This window comes from Acipenser ruthenus, chromosome 21 (assembly GCF_902713425.1).
Source record: "Acipenser ruthenus chromosome 21, fAciRut3.2 maternal haplotype, whole genome shotgun sequence".
In the NCBI taxonomy this organism is placed as follows: Eukaryota; Metazoa; Chordata; class Actinopteri; order Acipenseriformes; family Acipenseridae; genus Acipenser; species Acipenser ruthenus.
In genome coordinates this window covers 10,049,294-10,068,579 of record NC_081209.1, presented here as the reverse complement: position 1 = coordinate 10,068,579, position 19,286 = coordinate 10,049,294, and the positions used below count along the sequence as shown (strand labels likewise).

Genomic DNA, 19,286 nt, shown 5'->3' with positions numbered 1-19,286 from the left:
CATATGCTACAACTGTACTTCTGCTCTTGTCGTTATCCTGCAGAACAAATCCACTATTCTTACAAGGAAACTGAACCTTACTGAACTGAAACTTAGCCTAGAACAATAACATGTGACTACACGTGTAAGCACATGGTCCTTATACAAGATGTGTTTTTGGTCCTAAGTCTTAAGTCTATCTTCACTTCATTTCCAACTGTGTCCTCTGGTGCTGGTTCCTGTGCTAAAGTATTGGCTAGGGTTAACTTTGTCATCTCTTTTTAAGATTTTCAAGACTTTAATCAAGGACTAGAGGGGACATGGTTGTAAATTGAGTCAGAATTAGGACAGTGGAGGGCAGGAGACACTTGTGTCTGGGATGGGGTGCCAAACCTCATTGCTGCTGAGTCATTGGGATCAATCAGTCCTAGGAACCGGACACGCATTGATCAGTCATCATCCCTGATCAACGACACTTCTGACCATGCATAGATCAATCAGCAGCTGTCTTCTGTCATCCCTTAATGTGGGTAACACAGTGGTCCACAAGGATGCTCCTATTAATGGCTAGCTAACTGACAGCTAACTACAATAGGTCTGATATACTGCACAGTCAATCACAGGACATCACAAGTTCATGTTACCCTGTTCTGTACAGGTCATCTAGATTTGGCAGTATCTTAAAGATATATACTGCGTCTGCTATACCTGCAACACTGCTAGAAAAAAATGACACATTGCAACAGTGAAGAACTGCCAATGAATCTGAGTTAAGCCAACTAGCCTCTTAGCCATCCTTTCAAATTACAAACCATCAGAGTTAATTTTGCTCCCAGAAAGTTAACTCTTAGCCTGGCTTTGAAAAGAGGAGTTCACCAATAGCCAACGTCATAAGTCAGTGTTTACATACACAAAAGTGCCCTCGGCATCAAGAGTTCACAGCTGGGCTGGACTTCTGAGAAACTGCAGCCATTTTTGAAATCTTGATCTCCCACAACATTAGTAATTTCCAGAGGAGAGATGTTACCCTCTGGTGGAGAAACTGCAGAACTGCTTATCTTATTCTTGCACAACTTTTGCATGCCTTTGTGTCTGCATGGGATTACTGAAAGTATTCTCCTCCTTGCCTAGGGCATATAATATGTAAAGCCTAACCCTGTTGTTCTTTTTTTTTGTGTAGCTTTATCGAGCATCAGCATTATTTGAAACGATTCGCCATGAAGCCCAGCACAGCACTGACTACAAGCTGTCCCTCTTTGATCTTCAAACATCCTGCTATCAAGCACTGCAGCGTGTTCTTGTGACCCTCGGTATGCACGGCTTCTTTCTTCCAGTACAATCCAAAGTCATGCTTTAGCACTGTGTCCCAGGTTCAGTTTTACTCTAAGAAAGAATTCCTTCTACAAAGTTAACCTAACCAGTACTTTAAGTGCATCACAGTAACCAGGACCAGAGCTGGAAATGACATGATGGAGATAGACTTACAGTAGGACAGTGAGCAGGAGACACATCTTTAAAGGGTATAGAATGGATTATCAAGCCATGTTGTTGATGCTACAAGTAATACAGGAAGTTAATGTACAGTATTGTGATAGGACATAAACAGCGTTGCCTTCTCGGAAACTGTTTGTGTTTTTAAAATCTTATTCTACATCAGAAATATTTATAATAATAACAAATACAAAAATGGTGGGAGTTTATTTGAACAGGACCTCTGTTTAGCATCCTATCCTGGGTAATTGGCCGAGTGTTGGTTTGTTTATGCCTCTGTATTGAATGGTTTTGTTTTTGACTAGGTCACCATGACGAAGCGCTGGCGGTGGCCGAGAGAGGCCGCACTCGGGCCTTCGTTGACCTGCTGGTAGAACGGCAGACCGGTCAGCAGGACTCGGACCCCTACTCCCCAGTGACCATCGACCAGATCTTGGAGACGGTCAACAGCCAGCGGGGGCTGGTGCTCTACTACTCTCTGGCAGCCGGCTATCTCTACAGCTGGCTCCTGGCGCCTGGGGCAGGTAAGCAAGGGCCTCATCCTCTCCACTCTCTTGGGTCCTTTGTGTGCTGCTGTGTTTACAGTGTGGATGCAGACACACTCGAGACAGCTTAGAAAATGGGCCTTTTTCATGGAAAACATTTATATGTTTTGTTTTTTAATCTGGACAATTATTATCCATGGCGACTGGAATATAGAGCAGACAGCCACAAGTATGTCATACTTAAGAGCGTTTATTTAGAGAGATGCACAAGATATTGGGAGTATATCGGAGCCTGTCTGTATAATCCACATACATCTTAAAGTATATCTAGAGAAGTGCTTGTCTGTCTTTATGTCACACATTAATGTTTACATATATCTAGAGAAGCGCATAGCCAATTCTGATGAAATGTGTTTAGAACATTGTTTAGCTATGAGAGTATCTGGGGTTGATGGAGTCATCTCTGTCTGTTTGTCTTGTGCATTCAGTGGATGTAGGTCAGGGTGTTACTGTTATGGTTCTGAAACCATGGCTGGAAACTCTGGGTTTCAGAACTTCAACTAAGTATATTATTTAAATAATCAGTAGTTTAAAGATCCAGTAGTTTGATGCTAAGCAAATGGTCCCTCCCTATAGCTGCATGAACAACTTCTGTCAGTAAACCTACGGACTGATTCAAGCTGTGATAAGAAGTGTGATCCGTTGAGAGCAGATTTACCAGGAGTCTGATTGTTTAAACTCCTGGCATGTGCTCATTTCAATACCTAACAAGTGGAGTTCTGAAACCCAGGACTGGTTGCAGCGCTGGTGCAACTTTCAAGCTCTAATTTTGCATTCACAGCCGGAGATGTATTATGTATAATGCAAAAGCTCTTAGGGTAATTTAGCATTACAGATGTGAGTGACAGTCCTGCGTAATTTTCTCCATAGGAGAAGAAGGCATTGAACTGTGTTAGGAATGGAAAGTCAGGGTCTACTTGCTTCATTTACCCTGAAGGTGTTTGGTAATTACTAAAGAAACCATTGATTATTACAGGAGGGACATCAATTAGAAGAACCTCTTATAAGAACTTTTTAACTCATACAACTTTTTAAAGATGAAGTTGTTAAAAAAAAATGCAATGTAGGACAAATGACTTACATAGGATTCAATACACATGGAAACAATAAGCAAGTGGCAACAGAGAAGTTCATTATTGCAAATATACCGTCTGGTAATTTCATTAAAGGTAAAACAACTCTGATAGCAAACAGACTTATTACTTGTAGGGAAAATCTTCATAGAACTTTATCCTTTTTCTGTGTCCAACTTTATGCCTGCATGATGCAGTGTAGGAGATGAAGAACACAAGAAGGGACACTGTGTACCATACTACAGAACCCTCTTTAGCTCTGGTTAAAATTTATTGGAGATGCTACAGACTAAATAAGCGTTTATTAGGCTAGATTGCAAATATCTTTAATAAAACCCTGCAACATCCTCTGGAAGTGTCTAGTGCCAGTCTTGTGGTGCATTTCCAATGGAACACCACATTGCTTTGCTGTCTTTAATTTTAGACATATGTTCTACAACAGCAAAGTTGTTTACATTATCATTGTAAACCAAAAAAAAAACATCAAAATGATTTTTCCATACAGTATGCCAGTTAAGGCATGAACTATGTATTGTATTCTTTTTTTGAATAGAAGTTCATATGTGCAGTTGACCCTGTACTCTTATGGTATAAGTGTGTCATCTTGTTTCACACTTCTCACTTTTGCTAACAAGAAGACACTCTTATAGAATAAGAGACAGGGTCAACTGTACCAATTAACTTATAAACTAAGGGAACACAAAGACACTTTCTCAGGAACAGTAGCTTGTAACTTGGTTCTAGGGCACCTAGTTTGAGGCAACTGTGCTGTATCAAACCCCAAGTCTCCCCTGGTGTGCCATGCAGTGGCCTGAAACCTAGTCTCCTGAACCATGTTCCAAGGCACACAGTGGCTTTGTGTTCCCTCAGCTTAAAAGTTGCATTACTGCTAATGTTAATTCTCATTGCTCCCTGTGTAATATTAACCAAATGGCCTGGGTATGGGAAAATGTACTTAAACTTAATGTTTAGTCAGCCAGGTAATATAATCCTTTAGGTAAAAATAAAAGAAAATTAGCATTTGTTTTTATTACAAACCTGCCATTTAATTAATTAAAGAACCACCTGGAGGCAAAACATTTTGATCTCCGTGGAGATTTTCTGGTTTAGTAAAGCAAACAAGAAACAGGTGCGCACTGTAAACAGTGCCATGCTGTTTTAAGACTATCAGTGTAATCACTCTCACCAAATGAAAATAAAGCTACCACATTTCACAAAAGAGCGTCTGGAACGTCTCTTGGGATATTGTAGTAAGTAGCAGCCCATTTCAAGTGCTGAAGACTACATTATATAGTACTGCAACCTGTGCCATATGTTTTCATAACAGAGATCAGAGGTATTTTTGAAAGTAGCATAATAAAGTAAATTATCCCAAACATGTTTATTTTAAACTTAACAAAGTGAGTGGAGCCCTATATAGTAAAAACTTTGATTACCCCAAACCTCTGAAGACTGTACTAATAATTAACATAAGAACATTTACGAACAAGAGGAGGCCATGTGGCCCATCTATGCTTGTCCTGTACCTGGTAGCTGATTGAGCTCCAAATTTTGTCAAGTTGGTTTTCCCCTATATAAGTAAGTACACAATTGTATCAGAAAAGGGTTAGGGTTGGGTTTAGAGTTAAAATATACATTAAGTACATTGTAACGATGCATAATGACATTGTAACTATGTGCAAGTGCACATGTATTTTACTACATAACTACTATTTAAATACAGAGTAAATAGATACACTTAATGTAAAGTGTTACACAAATCTGTCCCTTTAGAATGTGCCGGCATCTGACTTCAGTAATATTGAGACAGGTCTGTCCACTGGTCTCCGAGCATAAGAAAACCTCCTGCCAAGCCTATTCATTCGACTTATCTCTTTGTTAGTGCTCTTAGGAGCCTTGAGCACAATTCAGAGAATGCTTGGCTCTGGCTCCCACTTGCCTGCCCCGGATGTGGATTGAGTCATGTCTCGGACACTGAAGTGTGACAGTAGCTCCCTGTTGTGTTTGTTCCCTCAGGGATCCTGAAGTTCCACGAGGTGTACCTGGGAGAGGGGCTGGTGGAGAGCAGTGCCGACCCCCACGAGAGCAGCAGCATGAGCCTGCAGAGTGTGAGCAGCTCCACGCTGGAACAGTACATCAGCAATGTGAGGGAGGCTCTGGGCATTGAGTCCCACTACACCAGGTCAGTGTGGGCAGACATCTCAAGCATGAGAGCTGGGAGTAGTGTGCAGTGCAAACGGACTGGGGTTTGAAAGTATCAGAATCTGAAGAGATAAGGAGATGCAATTAAGGATGTACAGTAATAATAATAATAATAATAATAATAATAATAATAATAATAATAATAATAATAATAATAATAATTAAGCCACCCTCACCAAGATGGAGTAGTAGATGTCTCCCAACCCCACACCCCCCACCCAGGGTCCTAAAGACTCTAAATTAAGGTCGGGAACACCTACTCTACCACACTTACACAAGCAAAGAAATATATATACTGTATATATATATATATATATATATATATATATATATATATATATATATATATATATATATATATATATATATATATATATGTATATACTATATATTTTGGTTAATTGCTTTAGTTTTACTAGATGTATTAACAAATTGGCTTTTTTAAAATGATAAACAGTTGTTTTGGAGTTTAGTTATATATAGAGCCCCGTGAAATGCAACATATAAAACGAAAATGGGGAGGTGTGGTCAGGTGCAGCGGTGCAGTGAATAAATCAGGTCCACACTGTCTTTCTCCCAAAACAGTCTGCATGTTTTAATAATAATAAAAATAATAACAATAACTCAAATAAGTCCACCCCCTATACACGGCAAAAACAAAAAGTAAACAAAAACGGGACTTTGTCCGTCCACACACTCTCGGTCCTGAGAAGCATGGTGCGGTGCTGTGCAGTGCAGGGACGTGCTCTATATATTGCCGGTCCGCGGCTCACTCCTCCTCTGCAACACAAAACACATGTAATCCAAAAACCATAAAACAATACAGGGGAGGTTTTGACGTAGTTGCTTCCCCTTTGTACCCAGCAAACTCCTCCCTGCAGTCAACGCGTCGCCATGGTTTCTCCAATAGAGGGCTGCCCCGCAGCTGACTGCAATGGAATCGTCCTGAGTACTTGCAGCTACGCGCCCCTCCTAATATGGTCACCTTCTGGTTTCCACCTACCACCGAGGTGGTAGATCTAGGAGGCAGCATACCTTCCCCCTTACACAGCGCCTTTTCTAATCAGGAGGGAGATTTACAGCATCGATCCTTTCTCTCTCTATCACAGGAGGTTTATACAAAAAATACTTTAATTAAATACTTGCAATCGTAGTTGTTCAGCCATAGACAAGCTTGTATTCCTGGCAAACAACATGTAAATAAGTTGTGCACATTGAAGAAAACTGACTGTATATAGTTTGCGCTTCTTTGGAATTTCAAAATGAACTGCTAAACCGGGGAATAATCCAGTTTGTTATGTTTTTTTACAATGTATTTTTCAAACCGGGCTGCGTGCTCCGTCCGGGTTTCCTGATTGATGACCACATATAGTTGATGTAAGTACAATCATGGCCGCGACAGCTGCTAAAACATTTTTATGCGGGTACTCCTATAGTATCACGCACAAAGCTATATTACAGTTAACTACCCCTCGCAATCAGTGGATAGTGATCTAATTGATAGCTCTGATTTTTTATCTACAGGCTTGCATTTACACAAGTGGCTATATGCCTGTCGCTGACATACTCTCATAAGGTTTTTGCTAGCAAAGGAAAATGAAAGCCATTCTTCTCTTGAGCCAATTCTCAAGTTAAGCATTGCACATGCTTTATTTGCCACTGTTAGAAGTGGGATAATCTGCTTCAGTCAGTTTGTTCCAATAGCCCTCAGGCACCGAGCGTGTATTTACAGCAGAGCATGCCAAGGGAAGGGACCAGGCGCTGAGAGACAGTATTAGAAAGAGGCGGTCACGGTCCCTGGGGTATTGTGTCCAGTTGGAAACTGTAAGCTGAACCTACCTCAGGTCCACAGGGATTGATATTCAGAGCCTGTCCTGTTGTATATTACTGTCATATTAGAAGCCAAGCCCAATACACCAATTATAACACCGGCAGCAATTTCATTTCTTTATGGTGTGGTATGAATGTGCCACTGTAGGTTCCCAGCTGTGTGGAATTATTGTCTTTATGTATTGCAAAAGGAATTAGCATTGTTCCCTGAGAGCGACTGGACCCCCTTTTCTGATGCTGGTATCTTGTTTTTCATGCTGTGATATTCCCTGTTGGAAACTAAAGGTCTCTTATTAATCTGGAGTTGCGTTTTACATGATGTAAAAAGTCAATGCAATATCAAGTCCCTGTAAACAGAAAACTTAAAGTCATTAGTTATAAAGTTACTTTGCTTAAAACTGGTGGTGTCAAATGAGTAATATTGTACCATGTAAATGAAATAACGCAGCTGTATTTGAGGCTAAGAGTAAATAATGTGCATTTACACTGAATTGACTGCTAGGTATGTGGAAAACGCAGTTGTGGCATTTTTTTTAAGAAGAGTGTTGGACGGTGAAGAAACGAATTTTGGAAACTAAATGTTATTCATATGCTTCACCGGAAAAAAGCAACGCTAATATAATATTTTAAACCAGTCTTGAAGAGGTAGAAATTGAAATTAGCATAAGATGGAGCGTGACATAAACAATAGACAACTGTTGCTAATTCTGTTGGCGCGGGTATTGTGCCTCACTTCCTGCTTTGTAATCTATTACTGTTTTTAATTAGTACAGAACAAACACTGGCACTGTTGCTGAGGGCCTCTTTCCTAGGTCACATGCCAGATATTTGTAAGCTGACCCAAGTCACATGCAAAATTGTAGTATAGTAGTTATTATAATAATCGATGGATGATAACAGTAAAGCTGCAATAAGTAATACATTAATTGAGAATAAAAAAAATGTTAGACACTAAACAATGTTATTGTAACCATTGAGTGTGGTTTGGGGGGCAGGAGCAGGTGCTCCTACCTAGTCCATCCAGCCAATCTATCAATTAACCTACCTATTTAAGCCCTGGGTCAAACACTCATTCTCTGTCTTGCTTTTTGCATTTTCCACCTTCTTCCCCTCCTCTTCCAAAACGCTGTGCCACCTCTGCACGGTCTCCCTCTGGGGGTAAGTGACGTTCACTTCCCAACCTTAGGCGCAGCCGAACTGGCCTCAACCGCCGAGAGGAAGGCCGATCTCCCTAAGCGTAGGCATTCCTTGTTAGTCGGAGCGACTTCTAGTCTTCACAAATGTATCCTCTATCCTCCTCTTCATTTTCACCTTGGGGGAAGTAACTCTTGCTTCCCAGCCATGGAGGCCGATCGGTTTGGTCTCACCTCCGTGAGGACGGCTCTCCGCGAGCCAAAGGAAAAACCTGTCATCTTCCTAAAGTCACAAGCACAGAATTCCTTTTTCAAGTCCCAGGGCTTACCTCTCACAGCCCTTGCTCCTGTCCCGTGAAATTACATTATATATAGTAGTAGCTTCAAATGTGAATTTAAGTGCTTTTTTTTTTTTTTAACATTTCCCTTACTATTTGATGGTGTTTGCCTCATTCTGAGTGGTTTTGTGTTATGCTGTCCCCATATTGCCTTGACATGTTTCTCTAAGTCTGCCCTCCTTTGAGCTTCTATGAGCTGCTTTGAGCTTGTCTGGAGAATCCTAAGAGCCAGGACTGAACAGCCTTCCTAATTCCATTCAAACCATGTGACAATGTGACTTTTCAACCCTCTTAGCCCCACTTACCTACTCTACATACATAAAGACAGGGAGAGGGAGTGATTTTGAATGGCTTGTCAGTCCCAGCATTTATGATTCTCCAGACAAAGCAGATAAAAACAGTTTGTTTGTGTATTGATTTTGGGACATAGAGATAATCTATCCGGTTGCTAAAAAGAAAGAAGTAATCTTCTGTGCCGTAGATCACACGGTCTGATTGTACCATTGAAGTGAAAGCGATCGACACATAATGACATCGTTTTCACATCAACACAGAACAGATAGCAGTTTTAATTTGAGAACAAGTCATTCTTAAGGGATCTTTTGCAAATATAACAAGCAATGAAAGGGATTTCCGCACGGAATTGTCGGAAAACTGATTTATTTGATTAATATTTCAAAAATGGTTCTTCACGCTCCAAGTTCATTAATCAGGAGGGATGAGATTGTGAGAGTTGGCTGGCTTAATCCTGCTGTATTAAAGGATCATTGAGTGGTTCGATAGGATGCCGGGAGCTCTTTTCCACTTCACCGGGTGCAATATGCCACCTCTGAAACCCACAAGAGAGATCCTTCATTATTCACTGAAATACATCATGAGATCAGTGTGCCAGGGAACGACGGGACCTCATCACTTATATTCAGCGGCACTGTATTCATGAGATTTGGATTTAAAGCTTTAGTATTCATTTCGCCGCACAAATTGAACAAAGAGCATCAGTGGAATGTTAAGCATTCAGTGCAGAGTTCACTACACAGATCACCTTATACACGCACCAAATTATAAAGCTTGTCTTTGCATTCATTATGCATTCTTTCTGAAATCTGTGTGTGTGTTTTCTGGATCTGTTTAACATAGATAGAGAGGATATGACATTTCCCAAATGACAATATTTAATTTATTTTACAAGTTAGCCTTGTTAGGCTAAAAAGGAAAAAATAAATCCGATATTTTCACTTAGGCTGTGGCATATTAGATTTATATACAGTGCTTCATTGAGTTGTTTTATGTTATTTTTTTATTTTCTTATTTCTTTTTTTCCTGTTTTTTAAATTGTGTCGTGTCCTTCCGCAGTCTGCAGTGATCTGTTGGTACGTCAGTGTCTTGAGATTGGTTGTATGACCGAAGGAACTTTAATTTCTTTGGTTCTTTGTATCCCGGGGGCGGGACTCGTGGGTATGGTGTGTTTTTGAAGCTCGGTTGAGCTGTGGCGGTTGAGGTGGCAACATGTCCTGTTTGAAGTGATGGACTCTGCCCCCCTGTGATTGTTACATGTGCCGTCTGCTTTCAGAGCTGTACTACTTGTCGGTTCCTGTTCCACATTCATTGGTTTGGTGTCCTTCTCAAATTGACTCAGTTGCTCCCCTATTTTCATTCTGATGGTTTCTGTTTGTATTGTAAGGGTCTCGATCGGGCTTGTTTGGAGCGAATGTTTTAAAAACAAAAAAGAAACACAGTACTGTGCTTCTTAAACAAAAAGGGGAATACGGGTGTGACCTGGGTGTAAATAGGGAGGTTGAGAGATGGGGCAGAACCACACACCAAGGTTACTATAATTTCAACTGATTTCCATTTATACAAAATTCCAATAAAATGCAGTTGATGAAATTAGACACATTTTTGAACAATCTTTGTTTTCGAACTTGACTATCTTTGTGTTTGGACTATTCTAGTCTCATATTGATACGATTCTGTACATTACAACTTTTTATTGGCAGTCCTAAACCACGCTCCTATTTTTAAATATGTTTAACATATAGAAGTCAAACAGGATATACTACTCTTTCGGGAATATTTGTAGACACATTTTCATATGTATACCTTCGCATATTTACATGAACAACACCGTAGAACACTGCATCGTTTTTACATATCTGCATGTTATGGCAGTCTTGATGAAAAGACCTAAAAGAATCTTAGGCCAAAGCCAGCAGCAGGAACCATTTTGTTGAGTGCAGTCTGTCCAGAGGTTGAAATGTATCATTCCAGGGACCTCAGGAGATTCAAGTCTGATTCAGTTAATGAACAGCTGGGGCTCTGTGGAGCAGCACTCAAGTTCAACCAGTAAAACAATGTGATTTATTTACCCTGTTGAGTCAGAAGAGCATTTTGCACATTCTTGACCTAAAAATAGAGAAATAAGTTTACCTTGTCATCTAAATTTAAATAGGCAGTTTTGTTGAAACAAATGTGTTCATCCAGCTCAGGTCATGTGATGAAATGAAAGACCATTCTGTAACCTTAGTAACTAAGTACATATGTGTGTTTCTTTCAGCAAACAATTGCTTTTAATAGGATGTTGAATGACCTATTTTGAATGTCAGATTGTTATCACTTTGGTTTGTGGCTGTGTTTTACTGTATTGTGTGTTTCATATGAGGGATGGTTAACATAAGAAAATAAGAATATTTATGAACAAGACGTCATTCGGCCCATCTAAGCCCCGGTTCTTAGTAGCTGATGTATTGCAGAACTTTGTAAAATTGGTCTTAAAAGGATCCAAGTGATTCTGCCTCAACATGACTAGGTAGCCCATTCCAAACCCTCACCCCTCCCTGTGTGATGTAGTGTCTCCTACCCTTCGTCCTTAGTCTGTCTCCACTTAATGTTCAATTGTGTCCTATGGCCCTGGTTTTTAGTATTGTTTAGGATTCGCTTTTCCAACTCCTTTTATGATTTTAAAGACTTCAATCAAGTCTTCCTCGATTCGTCTTTGTTACAGGCTAAATAGATTCAGTTCTTTCAGCCTATCTTCGTAGTTCGGTCCATTAAGCGTAGGTTGCTCTTCATTGGACTCTGTCCAGGGCCACAGTGTCCCTTTTGTGCTGTGGTGACCAGAATGGACACATTACTCTAAGTAGGGTCTCACAATTGCTTTATACAACCTCATCATAACCTCATTTGATTTGTACTCTACACTTTTGGCTGTATACCCAAGCATTCTGTTTGCCTTTTTGATTGCTTCCCCACACTGTGTGGTTGCTGGCAGCGATGAGTGTGTTACAACACCAAGGTCTTTATCTTGGTGAGCCTGGAGAATCTGAACAACCCAGACCGTTTGAATTGAGCACCACCCTCAGCTCAGTACATTCATTTCTTTATTCCAGTTAGCCAAGACCAAATTGCAAGGTGTAATGTTTGCATGTATACTAGACCAATTATAGTCAAATTCAGTCTGAAGTATGTATAGGCTAGGAGTGCATGATAAATGTTTGATGAAGGCTGGTGCAAAATCAAGGCCATTTTTGTGCTTCTAGAATGTGACAGACATACAGACACGATCAATGCATAAGGGTCCCCAGTTTTGAATGAGGCCCCTAAATATAGGTTATATGGTAACATTCCCAGTGTGAATCACCAAACCTCAAACCACTAGCGGTGGCAATATTGGATCCTAAGCATCTTGGAATGTGAGTTAGTAGGGATTCAGGCTCTGGAATCTGGTGTAGCGATGCTTGTAGGAGTGTTCTTGTGTACTGAGCACCTCAACCCCTCAACATCTCAACTCCTCAGGCTTGAGTGGGACAAACCTGATTAGTGCCTACCCTTTCTTAAATCCCATGTTATCTTAATTAACGACCTCTTTAGAAAACACTTCAATTTCTGATAAAAACAATGCTAGTTTTAAACATTTTTCTTGTTCCTTTTATTCTTTTCTTCGCTAGCTCTCTCTCTCTCTCTCTCTCTCTCTCTCTCTCTCTCTCTCTCTCTCTCTCTCTCTCTCTCCATCTTGCCAAATCTGCTATCACAGAACAGATGTTAAGTCCTTTACTGTGGGAAAAAAAACCATACCATTTCTGATTGAATATTTATTGCATTTAAATTGGATTTGGGGGGAAATGTATCTATTAGCTGAAGAATCTTTTTTTGGGTTATTAACACATTGCCAACACAAGTCCAAAGTGAGTGCTGTAGTGCTCGTGGTGAAAATACAATTTATCACGAACAAGTGCAGTGTTGTCTGGGTTTTGTGCTGGCCTGTAGTGACAGCTCTGGATCGTGTTAGCCGTCTATTAACAACAAACAAGTAGATTTTAGACAAGACAAAACAAACAAAACACTCACGATAACAATTACTTTCTCCTTCCGGTTCAGCGTTAACCATACAAAGGAACAGGTCACCTTTCTACATCCTCTTATGTACCATCAATCACGGCCCCTTGGTTAATGATTGCAACCGCTCCTCCAATCCGCAGCTGCCGAAGCTCCACCCCCTTTTTAGATGCCTGACTTCCACCTAGCCCTGGGAATGAATTGTCTGGCCATCCAGTCCAGGGCAATGTGTTCCCTTTACACAGCGCCCTCACAGGTCAGGAGGGAGATTTATCACCAAGAATCATTCTGTCTCTGTCACAATCATTATTCAATGTATTTTCATAAGTGCGCTTTTATATGTTTAGTACCATGCATTTGCAGCTGATTTGTAGTCAAAATATACATTATTGAGTACAAAGAGTAAGTCGTTGGAAATGTGATTTGAATTGAGTTTTTTATACTTCCGTGTCTATAGTATGGTGTTTGTGATTATTCTGAGTGCCTCTGGGTTCTGTTTCTCCCATACTGAGTTATTACCTTGTCTGGAGAATCCAGAGTGCTGGGACTAACAGTCATTCCATTCCTATCATGTGACAATGTAATCTTTCAACTCTGTCAGCCCCCTACTCTCTCTGTCTTGATATAGTAGTTGGGGTGAGCGGATCAGTCACATTGGCACATGACTTGAATGGAACAGGAAGGCTGTTCAGTCCCGGTGCAATCTCAGAGTTGGGTAAACATAGATTTAGAGAAGAACGATAAGAACACGATGTGGGAGCGACAGGACTCAGAACCGCTCACATTAAGAACCCCATAAAATAATCAGGGGAATGTAACAAAAAGCAATTTGAATGACATTTTAACTCTGATATAAGGCTAATTCACTACCCCTATGCCTTTTCCCTATGGAGGCCTGTGTTTCAATACAGCTCAGTTCACACGTGAAATTTGTTTGGTGGTCCCAATGGTCTGCATCTCAAACCCATCTTATTTTTGTCAGGGGCCTATGAAATGTGTGTAATTACTAAGAGACAGGAACCACATCACAAAACCTGAGGTTCTCTAATAGATGGAAGATGAGTGCGGCATGGGCTCCATCCAGTGCAGTCATTAGAGGAATGTGTATGGATTAGCAGCACTCTGCCATGTGTGCTGCATTGATAAACATGCAGTCTCCAAACGCACCAGGGGACTATGGAAAAGAGATTATCTGTGTCTCAAACAAGCCTTATCTCCTGCTGAGAAAGACCAGGGTCTTCATTTTTACTCAGCTTCCCCCTGGGCAGAAACTGGCAGCGGGGGAGCCATGCCAAGATTTGGCATCAAATCCAGTGGTTCTCTGCAGGGTAAATATGCCTGCTGTCACAAATCACACAAACCAGCAGGGTTATTAACATAATGATGTTATGCAGCTACAGCCTGTGTATTCATTTTAACATAACAAATAAATAGGCTATAATGTTACATGAAATGCTTGTTTAAATAAAAAAGCCACTCCATGCCAAGTTTGGTGCTTGTGAGAATGGAAGGCTCATTAAAGCTTCCACTCACAACACCTAAATCAGGGGACAGTATTACCCTCCAGGTAAAATGACACAGGAAGTACAAGACCGTCTAAAAACCTGGCTTGCAAACAGAGATGTATTTAACCTAATGTAGTACCAGATTTTTAAAAATGAAAATACATGTTTGTTATAATATGGTTTCTTTCAACACTGCATATTTGAGACCTGTATAATGAATGGATGCGCGTGGCAGAAAACTTTTATGGAGCTATGCTGTCAGCTAAAATGACTAAGAATTTGTTTTTAACATAATTGAAGCAAACTGTATGGGGGCAAGCTGTGGGTATTTAAATTTTGGAATTTCCCAATGTAACAAAAGAAATCTCACTTATAGGGAATTAGATGTAAATTGCTTCCAAGTTCCTAAAACGTTCTTTCCAGCTCCCATTAAATGAAATGAATAAAGCATGTTCCCTAGAGCCCTCAGACCATTCTGATTCTTTCCATGCTTAACCACTAGCTGTAGTCCTTTGTATTTGGGTTCTTTATGTTATATTGTCAGTGTATCAAAGGAAAGCCTGCATGTTCAGTTAATGAATTTTAATATCCAGACCACTGCACTTTTACAAATTGGTGCTTTGTTTTCGTAGAAAATATCCAACACGGATCAGTTTCCTAACCCTTCTACTCGACCTCCTGTATTGTGAGTAAGCATTTGGTGGCCATACTTGCTTTAGTTTGCTGTTGGACTGAATCTCAAACCAGTTTGCATGCGCTCCTGTGAATTGCCATCTCAGCAGCTCTCCTCATTTTGACAATAAAGCTTTGTTTTTGTTCTGAACGACACTAAAACAATTGAACACAGATCAAACAGGCTCTTTCCAGCTTAGTTTGGCCTGCAGTAATGTTGAGGTCATACACTTTTATTACTAATACTATGATTCCCCAGTTATCTGTCAGGTTTGGCTCTGTATGTTCCTGTATCTCTCTGTTTGTCAGTGGATTACCCACACCCTTTTCACAGCTTGGGAAAATGTTTTCCCTTGTTACAAGTAAACATAAAAGCACAGCTGATGAAGATGAGCCATACCACACAGTTGGTTGTGCTATTCTGTCAAAGCGGTTTTCCTCAAAGCCCAAACCCAAGCCAACTCAGGTTCACTGTGGTGTCAGTTTAGAAACCCACAATGTAAACTAAACAATAAAACAAACTTCCATGGGATCATATTATAAAAGCTAAAGAACTGGAGTTCTTGAGGGGTGATGGGGAACAGATGGCAACAAAGCTTTCCCTTGTTGTGTGTTTAAACTCCTTGTCTGTTTCAAGTGGTTTCCTGAGCTCCTCAGCTCGCACTAGAACTCACACATAGGCCACCCTGTCATGTCATTTCTTATTCACTGTTTATTCAGGTTCTTGTATTCTGTCTTTCTCTTTCTGTGTGTGCATTATTAAAAGCAGTCCCTGGCTGAATGTGTTCCACCCACAGCGCTAGTACTTTGTTCATAGCACTAACCACTGCACAAAGGAGCCAGACACACTTTTTTTTCCAGGCAGTTCCAGAAGCTGGATATAAAATTAAATTAATATGCAAATATTTTTGTATTTTTAATTAGCTTAGAAGTATAATTCGTATCACATTCCAGTAAAAAATCAAAAGTAAAATAAACTTGCTACCCCATGAAATTACCTATTGTAATGTGTGTGTGTGTTTTTTTTTAAATATTAATTTTTAATTAATTTTTAATATTAATATTCTGTTGTATGAACGAATACGAACAATCATCAACAACAATTAAATATCTTCGAGTCTGCAATTGGATTATTTTCTACCAGTTGAGAAACACCATTGAAAAATGTGCATGTATATGTGAATATCTGAATATGTGAATATTTTATACAGGAAAATGTGAGCTCTACGCAATTACAGTAATTCATAATAAGTCAAATTTATTGGAATTATTTTGTTAGCTCTGAATGCGTTAGCTTCTTTATCCCACAGTACCTAATCTCCACTGAATCTTAAGAATAGTTTGGGGGAGAGACAGACTCAAAGCTGTGTCACTTCCCTCAGGGTATACATTCCCAGTAATCCAGCCAGCCAACAGCGCTTGTGCTAGCATCTCCATCCCTCAACCTTCCTCTTCTACGATTTTACAGCTGCCCCTAGGCATATGTATATGTGGGGGTCTACGATCACCGAAAATATGTATTGATCAATTGTCTTACAAATCTATTCATTAAATCATGTTCTACTAAGGTGTGTTTGTCTTGATTTCCAGAAACAATATTATCCATAGAATGACTTTCCGTTGATATCACACCACACCACTGTAGTCAACAAGGACCACAGCTAGACACAGCAGTCAGTGATTCAGATATACAGTAAGGGTGGTGTGATTCAGGTATGCAGTGAGGATGGTGTGATTCAGGGATGCAGTGAGGGTGGTGTGATTCAGGGATGCAGTGAGGGTGGTGTGATTCAGGTATGCAGTGAGGATGGTGTGATTCAGGGATGCAGTGAGGATGGTGTGATTCAGGGATGCAGTGAGGGTGGTGTGATTCAGGGATGCAGTGAGGGTGGTGTGATTCAGGTATGCTGAAGTCTGTTCCTCACTCTGTCCCTTGGCTTGTGTCTTCACTAGGCCCTGCTCCAGCAGTGAGACAGAGAGTGAGGCAGGAGACCTGCTGGACCAGCAGTTTGAGGAGCTTCACAACAAGCTGAACTCTGTGACCGACCCCACCGGCTTCCTCAGAATGGTCAGCAGGAACAACCTTTTCAACAGGTACACAGGAAAGTGAGAGTAGGAGCATCCAGCCACTGCTACTGTGGGATTAGGCAACCAGCAGAGTGGATTTAATTGGGCTTTGACATGTAGAAAACACTTGTGATTAAACTCGGCTACTGTAATTGTAGCATACAGAATTCCATAAATCGTACTTGTCATGCACTTCCATTCACTTTATAGGTCTCCTGTGTATAGTTTGGAAAGAAACGCATGTTATAGCATTTGTTTTTATTTTATTTTAAAACATGGCATTTGGCACTACATTAGGTTAAAGAAATGTCTCAGTTTACTTGCTTTGCCTTCAATAAAGTCTGTTACTGCTTTAATTCCTTGGTCATTAACTCCAGCAGTGTATTTGGGGTCAAAGCTGAAAAGCATGTCTGTCATTAGGGGAAGCAACTAGTTGTTTACTGACAGGAAAGAAGGGCTGGGGAAACGTGACATGACCCAGGAAGTGCTGGACTGCATGGCTTGCAAACAGAGAGATATTTAACCTAGTGTACTGTCAGATTCCATTAAGTTGGTATGAGCAATTTAATTTGCTATGAACACACATTGGCTTGTTCCTGAGTGATTCCTGGTTAAGAGGAATGAATGGTATATTCTTTTGTGATAACACTGGAGTGAAGTTATAAATTCAAACACTCAACGTAAAACTAGGAGTTGACAAACAGCCTTTATCAGGGTTATGCGTTCAGAGGTAGTAATTTGGATAGGATTGGCACTCTTTATTTAAAAAAGTCTCAATGAACACGCACACTAACTGTAAACAGTCAGATCCAAGACTTGCTTATTATTTGATTGCTGACACTTTATGATAGACAGAGGAACCATGCATCAGCAGTCAGTCAAGCGACCTTCCCACTCCTTCTTCAACAGAGAACAACATCACTAATATAGCCAGCAAAAAACAGGGGTAGCAAAGCACACATTGAGCAGCACTGTGATTGTCAAACAGCAGCTAATAGAATATTAAATCTAGGTACCAAATTCATAGGGATGATAATACGTTTAGATGTCATCCTCATCCTTCCATATTACAGCTGGCAGTCACCTGCTTTTTAGAGATAAATATAGAAGTAATGACAATAAGAAATGGTGGCACTTGAGGCTGCAGTCTATCAGTCACTGTGTCAGGTACGGTCGAGTCTCTCTCAGAGTGGATCACATGCAAAGCTTTGTCTCCCATTGTTATGTGGGTGGCTGTGCCTAGTCACTCGAGTAGTGAGTGCACTTGGTAGACAAGTACAATCAAAACAGAGTGAAGGCATCATGAATACTAATAGTCTCTTTTACAATGCGCTGTGAGGGGGTCATGTCACATGCAGGAACTGCTTTACAGAGGTTCACAAATCCTGCAGTCGAGATACAGAATCCTTCAGGTTTCAAATCATTAACTGATTAAAGTAGCTACCAAAAGGATTCTATAAATCTTACCCATTTTGCAATACCATTAGCTACATAGGAGCTAGAAAAATCCCAGTCTGCCTGCCTGGCCCCATGAAGTCTGTTACGGCTTGACTTCCTTGTTCGTTTTAACCTCAGCAGTGTCTTCTGAGTCATACTACTGGCTGAAAGCACGTCAGTCAATATGGGAAGCAGCTGATTGGCTATTGACAGGAATAAGCCATTGAAGGGGTGGGGACAATTTCAACCTCCAGGTGAAATGACCCAGGACAGTATAAAAGTATGACTTGCAAACAGAGATTGTTTTTTAACTTGGTGTAGTGGCAGATATCATGATTTAAAATAAAGCTGCGTGTTTGTTAAAACATGTGTTTCTTTCAACACTGCTCACTTGAGACCTATATAATGAATGGATGTTCATGGCAGAGAAAATGTATTGAACTAATAAGCTAGAATGACTTTGAATCCAGGAAGGAGGTAACATTAGTTTATTTAAGTAATTTAGGGTATACCTACAGTAGGTTGAGATTTTTGTCCTGAAATTTAAACGTTTTTTCTGTAGTTCCTTGGTAATGTACAAAAAAGGGTTGAAGTTATTTTCAATTGCATTTAGATGTCATTTAGAAGAGTACAGTCATTTACAGAATTCCTTCTAACATTTTATTTGCATGAAACCAATTTT

General features: G+C 40.3%; 1 protein-coding gene across 3 annotated transcripts in view; it reads left to right on the top strand.

Annotated features, from left to right (window-relative positions):
- The window catches only part of LOC117428232 (tetratricopeptide repeat protein 28), a 445,426-nt gene that overhangs the window by 378,609 nt on the left and 47,531 nt on the right, over positions 1–19,286 (top strand). For all 3 annotated transcript variants that reach the window (XM_058994785.1, XM_058994784.1, XM_058994786.1), the window contains 4 exons: positions 1,160–1,289; positions 1,776–1,994; positions 5,105–5,270; positions 17,054–17,194. In XM_058994785.1, coding sequence (XP_058850768.1) covers positions 1,160–1,289; positions 1,776–1,994; positions 5,105–5,270; positions 17,054–17,194 — 656 coding nt within the window. The remainder of the gene's footprint in view (positions 1–1,159; positions 1,290–1,775; positions 1,995–5,104; positions 5,271–17,053; positions 17,195–19,286) is intronic.